Source organism: Dendropsophus ebraccatus, chromosome 5, assembly GCF_027789765.1.
Source record: "Dendropsophus ebraccatus isolate aDenEbr1 chromosome 5, aDenEbr1.pat, whole genome shotgun sequence".
NCBI classification, from domain to species: domain Eukaryota; kingdom Metazoa; phylum Chordata; class Amphibia; order Anura; family Hylidae; genus Dendropsophus; species Dendropsophus ebraccatus.
The window spans coordinates 53,387,116-53,394,405 of NC_091458.1; the positions used below are offsets into that span (position 1 = coordinate 53,387,116).

General features: G+C 44.9%; 1 protein-coding gene across 1 annotated transcript; it reads left to right on the forward strand.

The window, feature by feature from the left end:
• The first annotated feature begins 1,623 nt into the window (after positions 1-1,623).
• On the forward strand, positions 1,624-7,290 carry PFDN5 (prefoldin subunit 5). Its single transcript, XM_069972182.1, has 6 exons — positions 1,624-1,771; positions 4,294-4,396; positions 4,484-4,515; positions 4,898-4,972; positions 5,083-5,188; positions 6,951-7,290. Exons 1-6 carry the CDS (start codon positions 1,700-1,702, stop codon positions 7,019-7,021), a joined length of 459 nt encoding a protein of 152 aa, XP_069828283.1. The 5' UTR covers positions 1,624-1,699; the 3' UTR covers positions 7,022-7,290.

The window sequence follows — 7,290 nt, forward strand, 5'->3', positions numbered from 1 at the left end:
ATTGGCAGCTGGGCTACAAAGGTACAAGTACCAATTACCTCAATAAATTGGGGTGTTTACAATGTAGTTAGGAAAGTATCAATGAATCAATTAAGAGCACTGAAGGCAGAACGGCACAGGGGGATCGCATAGGAGATCGCATCCTTACCGCAGGGGGGGTCTGATGCCGCCAATCCCGGACGAGCACGGAAGCGTCCTCGGTTGCCATGGTGATCGCAGGAGGGGTCTGATGATGCCTGTAAAGACCGAGCACAGAAGTGTCCTCCTGCGATCACCATGGCAACTGGGGACGCTTCCGTGCTCGGTGGTGATTGCAGGCATCATCAGACTTCCGTGCTTCCGGATGCAATACGGAAGCAATATGGATGTCCAACCCGTAATTTTTAGCGGGTTGTTTTCCGGACCCGAAAAAATTACGGAACGTGTGCATAAGGCCTTACTTTAAACTTTAAGTCATGGAGTTAACCCTCCTCTTGTAAACCTGTATGAAGATATAGTATATAGGGAAGCAGATATTGACATCCAAGAGGTTCTGTGCCTGGAGGAAGCACTAGTCTGATTTGCTGTGGATTTTCTGCACACAGATTTACACAACTCCACAGCAGGTTACAGCACCGACAAGGTAAATGTCATTTTATTTTTTCAACCGCATCCACACGCAGGAAATGTTCCTAACAGAAAATGTGTATATTTGTGGAAAGGGTAAAATTTGCCCCAAATTCTCAGCATTTCTGCAACAAAACGTGACCTAATTTACATTGATATCTATAGCAGATTTGCTGCTGTAAATCAGTCTAGTGTGCATTCACCCTTACTCGGAGTAGGGGATTCCTCCAGGGAAAGCACCTTTTGGATCTCATTCCTATGTATGAAACAGAAGCGTTTGACCTGCATGGTGTCATATATCATATATATATATATATATATATATATATATATATAATTTTTTTTTTTTTTTTTTTTTTTTTTTTTATAGGAATAGCGGTGCTTTATAAGTATGGTGAGCTGATCACAAAGTACAACCAAAAAGTCATCTGACCAGAGACATAAAGCTATGCCAAAGCTTTAGCTGCCCAGGCATGATGGGAATTGTAGTTTTGCAACAGCTGGAGGGCTGAAGTTTGACACCCCTGTCCTAGAGGTTGTGGCAAGAGGCTGCAGCTCTGTAGACAACTGCTGGGATATCATATTGAGAAGAAGCCAATGATTTCATAGGGCTGGAGAACTCCTGATATTGGTTTGGAAGAGATTACAGTTATAGGTAGTACCAGGCACTGCAGCAAGGTGGCGCTGCAGTGTAGGGAGGTGGCAGACCCTTCTATCCAGTCCCCTCGTGGCTGACCTGTGTGGGCTGGAGGGTCTGCTTCTAGTCCAGGGACGGGGGACCTTCGGCCTTCCAGCTTTGGCTGTCCATGCATGATGGGAATTGTAGTTTTGCAGCAGCTGGAGGGCCGGAGGTTCCCCGTCACTGACTAGTTGTGATAGAATGACATCTAGAGCAGTTATCGGTCACATTTCCCGCGTCCCTCTGAGCAGTAAGACCACTCCCCGGCGCCTGCGCATTACAACGCCAAGGGAACGCGTTACCATAGAGAGCAGCCTGCACACCAGAGCGGTAACCAGGCCAGGAAATCTCGCGAGAGGCGCGCTTAACTGTCGTAACGTGAGAACCACAAGGAGGAGCCCTTCCTCCTCCAAGATGGCGCAGACTGTGAACATTACGGATCTGTCTCTGCAGCAGCTCGAGGGACTGAAAAGTCAGCTGGATCAGGTGAAGTAGGCTGCTGTTCAGTGGCCAATGGCGTCCTAGTCCGGCCGGGTGATGGCGCACTGCATGCTGAGACTTCTAGTTCCCCCACAGCGGCTCATTGTAAGAGATGTGACTGCCCCCTGCCCACTCTATACCCCACAACGGTGATGTGCAGCTGATGGCTCTCCTGGCATGCTGGGAGTTGTAGTTCTGTCCAGCTGTGAGGAGACAGGCTGCACACTGTAAGGTAATGCTGATCACTGTGATCCTGGCTCATTCACAGATCGTTCAGCCCTATTCAATGAGCAGGTGTTATGGTGTGTTTACACAGGCAGATTTATCTGACAGATTTTTGAAGCCAAAGCCAGGAACAGACCATAAACAGGGATCAGGTCATAAAGGAAAGACTGAGATTGTTCCTCTTTTCAAATCCATTCCTGGCTTTGGCTTCCAAGATCTGTCAGATAAATCTCTCTGTGTAATCGCACCAGTAGGATGAGTGATCACTGGATTGTGAGGCCAATAAACTGATGATGATGACCGCCCCTACGTCTCCTGTGTACGCAGGAGTATGTGCAGCCGGTGATCGTATCCGGCCACAGGTCAGGGCTGAGTGGTTATACTTGTCTATGGGACTGCCAAAGTTGGAGAAGTACAGCGCAGGGCCATGTCCAGCCTTCCCATAGTCAGTGACCAGAGCGGCGGCCACACCTGCACACTGCCATCCAGACATCACCGGGTAGTCAGACACTTATCCTCTGTTTTCCTGATAGGTCTAAAGTGTCCATGGTGGTGAAATATCCAGGGTCCTAGTTATTTTATTTACAGGTGACGCCTATTGCTGATGGCATGTGCTCAGCCTGTCTGCTATCACCGCACTAACCCCTTGGTGGTATACAGGGGATGTCACTGAGGGGAGGAAATAGTTCATCACCACTCATCTGGCTTCACTCACCCCTGGACCTTTCAGGTTGTCATGTGGCGTCTGATGTTTTAAAGTGTCGCTGTTGTCATAGAGATATGTCAAAAGTTTGGATCGGTCCGGATCTGAGTGATCACACCCGTACCAATTAGAAGATAGAGCAGGGAGAGGATCGTGCTGCACCGTGTCCTGTCGCGATCTATAGGAGCCCATTAGAAGTCCAACTTTATAAGGAAAGAGATTTATACGAGAGAGGCGCATAGCATATGTCACAGGGATCTTCCCCTTATTCCATTCTGTGCTGCCTGGACTCTAATAATAGACACCAGCAGAGGTATTGGCTACAGCTTCCCCATGTGTCCCATAAACTCTACCACTGAAGGCTCGCTGTAAGGGGGCATTCACACATCCGCAAATTTACAGACAGGGAAGGAATGTAATGGATTTGTTCCCTGCCTGGCCTAATGTGTTAATAGCATGACAGCAGCGAGAAAACTCTGTAGTGACAGTGCCACAGCGATTCAAGGAGTTTTCTCACTGCCGGGATGATATTGACACATCAGGCCGGACGAGGAACGAAACCATTACTTGCCTCCTTCGCCCGTGACGTCCACAAATTTGCAGACATGTGAATGTAACCTAAGGCCGCCATCACATAAACTTTTTGTAGAAGTTTTTGAAAATAGTACATATGTTTTTGTGGTGCTTTTTTAATTACAAGTCATGTGATTCCTTATGATTTAAAGGGGTAGTTGAGCAAAAAAAAAAAAAAAATTTAAATCAACTGGTGCCAGGAAGTGCCAGAGATTTGTAACTAACCTCTATTTAAAAAAAAAATTCTCAAGTCGTCAGAGGTGGCAGCAGGAAGCACTGTGTCAGACTAGAAAAAAAATACACTCCTTCCTGCAGGACATACAGCAACTGAAAAGTACTGGAAGGCTTGATATATATTCTTTATTTTATTTTTTTTAAAATAGGAATAAATTACAAATCTCTGGCACCTATTGATTACAATTGTTTTTTTATTTTTTTGGCTGAACTACTCAAACTATTGTGAAAACTACCCCTTCAAGAATGTGAAAAAAAGCAATACGCATTTGCACAGAAAAAGTTCTGTGGGAGAAAAATGCCACAAACTGGGTGAAAAAAAACAGCAACACTTTTTTTGCCAATAAATGCCCCTGAACCTCAAAAGAAGCCACTCATAGGAGAAATAAAAACAATGAAGAAAAAGCATTGTAAAACGAGTAGAGATGAGCGAACTGGGTTCGGGTTCGAGTCCATCCGAACTCGAACTTTCGGCATTTGATTAGCGGTGGCTGCTGAAGTTGGATAAAGCCCTAAGGCTATGTGGAAAACATGGATATAGTCATTGGCTGTATCCATGTTTTCCAGACAACCTTAGAGCTTCATCCAAGTTCAGCAGCCACAGCTAATCAAATGCCGAACAATCTGTTTCGGATGGACTCGAACCCGAACCCGGTTCGCTCATCTCTAAAAACTAGCCTTTTTCCTATTGCCTGTCGGATAACATCTGACTGCGGTCTTTAATCAAGAAAAAAAGGAGTAAAGGGGTGGTGAGTAATTCAGAATTTCTTCTAACTGATCCTTTCCATTGTAGGAAGTAGAGTTCCTGTCCTCGTCCATTGCCCAGCTGAAAGTGGTGCAGACCAAGTTTGTAGAGGCCAAGGAATGTCTGAATGTGTTTCATAAGAGCAATGAAGGTAAGATGCTGGCGCACTGCCAAGCCTTTCATTGGTTACATGGGTGCCTTTATAGTCACTAACATTGTACATCTTCTTGTTGGACAGGGAAACAAGTGCTTGTTCCTCTGACAAGTTCTGTATCCTTTTGATCGGTGGTTTATAACACATGGAAAATGGGAGGTTTTGTCATTCCTGTATTCAAAAAGACCGTGGGTGTAGATGAGCTCATTTGTATATGCACTTATAGGCTATGGATACGTTTTTTTTGTTTTTTGCTTTTTTATTTTTCTTTCCTGAATGCAAAATGAAGCAACTTTCTAAATAGCCTTCATTAAAAAAAAAAATCCTAAGATTAACATTGAAATCCATCAGCTGAACTACCAATGTAATGGTTACCATACACTTTGGTGAAAAGTCTGCAGGACCAGACAGTTTTCTAATGTGTATGGGCACCTCCTGACTCCTCCTGACAGATGATGTGAACTCTGATCTACATTTCTTAACTACACCTCCCTGCAGATGTATGTACCTGGTACCCTCAGCGACATATCCAATGTGCTCATAGATGTGGGGACTGGGTACTATGTGGAGAAGGTAAGTGTTTTTCATTATCCACCTACTGCAGGTTATGGTAGCAGAAGATTTTTAGTTCTGTGTCAGTAAACAGAATACAGCAACTTAACCTGTTTTGTGTCTCTGACTAGACTGCGGATGATGCCAAAGATTTCTTCAAGAGGAAGATTGATTTCCTAACAAAGCAAATTGAGAAGATTCAACCGGCCCTACAGGAAAAACATGCCATGAAACAAGGTAACACCATGTTTTACATTGCTGTATGGTAACGACGTTTATAAGTATATTGTAGTTTAAGAATGTGAACTACAGACAAGTGTTGGCCAATAAAGCCAGTGTATTAAAAGTCTGATCCCGTAGGGTACAGGTGTCAAACTCACAGCCTCCAGCTGTTACAAAACTACCATTCACATCTTACCTACACAGCTGGAGGGCTGCAAGTTTGACATCCCGGCCTTAGGGCGTCTGTATGATACACTAAAGCTAGCCCCTAAACACTAAGAGGCCCCTAAAGAGAACCTGTCATTGCTTTCATACTGTCTGAACCATGACTCATCAGGACGGTCCCAGGTGGCTTCTCTCTGCCCCATCAGCCTTGATTGATAGATTTCTCCCATACCTAAAGATCTATCAATCAAGGCTGGTGGGTGGTGAGAAGCTGCTGGGGGCCACCCCAATGACTCATGCTTCAGGCAGCATGAAAATGATTAAAGCGACTTTGTACCCACAATCTGACCCCCCCAGACCCCTTGCACCTTCAGATAGCTGCTTTTAATCCAAGATCTGTCCTGGGGTCCGTTTGGCAGGTGATGCAGTTATTGTCCTAAAAAACAACTCTTAAACTTGCAGCCCTGTGCCCAACGGGACTATCTGTGCCCTAACTTTGCACCACCCCTCTGTCCCTCCTCCACACCCTCCTTATCATTAGGAATGCCACTGGAACATTTTCTCCTGTCTGAACATTGCACAGGTGCCTTAACGATCCAGCCCATATACCGTGCTAACACGGCTGAGGAATAGGAGACAATCTGCCTGGAACATTCCTAATGATTAGGGGAGGAGGGACAGAGAGGTTGTGCCAGCCTAATGCATACACAATCTAAGTCCCGGCTGTTGGGCACGGGGCTGCCAGTTTAAAAGTTGTTTTTTTAGGACAATAACTGCATCACCTGCCGAACGGACCCCAGGACAGATCTTGGATTAAAAGCAGCTATCCGAAGGTACAAGCGGTTTGGGGGGGACAGATTGTGGGTACAGAGTCACTTTAAAGGTCCCCTTTCAAGGGCATCTGTTACCAAGTCTGTGCAGTCCTGAGGGCAGCATAAACTAGTGACAGAGACTCTGATTTTTAAAGGGGTATTCCAACTTATAACTTTTAAAACTTTGCTCCGATTAGTGCGAAACATAAAGAAAAAAATATATACTTGCCTTCCTCACTCCGTCACAACTTTCCTCCTGTCCCATTGCTCGACACCTGTTGTGTTTAGGGTTAGTACATGTTATCGCACACTGACCAGGAACAAGAAGCGACAAGCAGCGAGACCTGCTCCAGAAGACAACTGGTGAAGGGGAGTTAAGAAGGCGAGTATAGGGTTTTTTTCTATGCTCCGCACCAATTTAAGCAAAATTTAAAAAAATAAAATTACAAGTTGGAATACCCCTTGAACCATTTATTACTTGCATCTTTTCATTCGCGAAAGGAAACAGAGGATTTGGAGCAGTGTATCAGAATATCAGTCAGTCAGATTATCTTTTGGAATCCATCATCCAATGGATTCTTCAGCACTATAGCCATAGCTATAATAGCTATTTAATAGGAACCTGCATATCTACAGATTTGACTCCTTTCACAGGGGTGCAGGCCCAGTGCTTATAATTCAGAGCTGAAAAAAAGTTAATAGTAAATGCAGGGTGTGTGGGGAGTTACCACAGTCTGTACTGTTACTATGCTCATTATTTGCAGTGCAGTTTTTGACCACCCATTTGTTTCTCTCCACAGCGGTGATAGAAATGATGAGTATAAAACTCCAGCAGTTGTCAGCGGGTCAGGCAGGGACATCCAAGGCCTAGCCCACTCTACAGAGCGGCCCTTACAGATTCTCTTCACAGCAGATCCTGCGACATCTTCCTGCAGTGAAGGGTGATCACTAGTATCCCTGGCCATATCTGCCAATGCAGTAAACCCCTTCACTACAGCCGACACCAGCCGAGCGACGCCTCAGAGACTGTGTGTGACAGTTCTACTGCTTCTTCAGCCAAGGGGTTAATTTATTCAGATTTTTTTTGTGTTTTTTTTTATTTTGTATTTGAAAGATATAAAGGCATCTAAACTGAGCAAA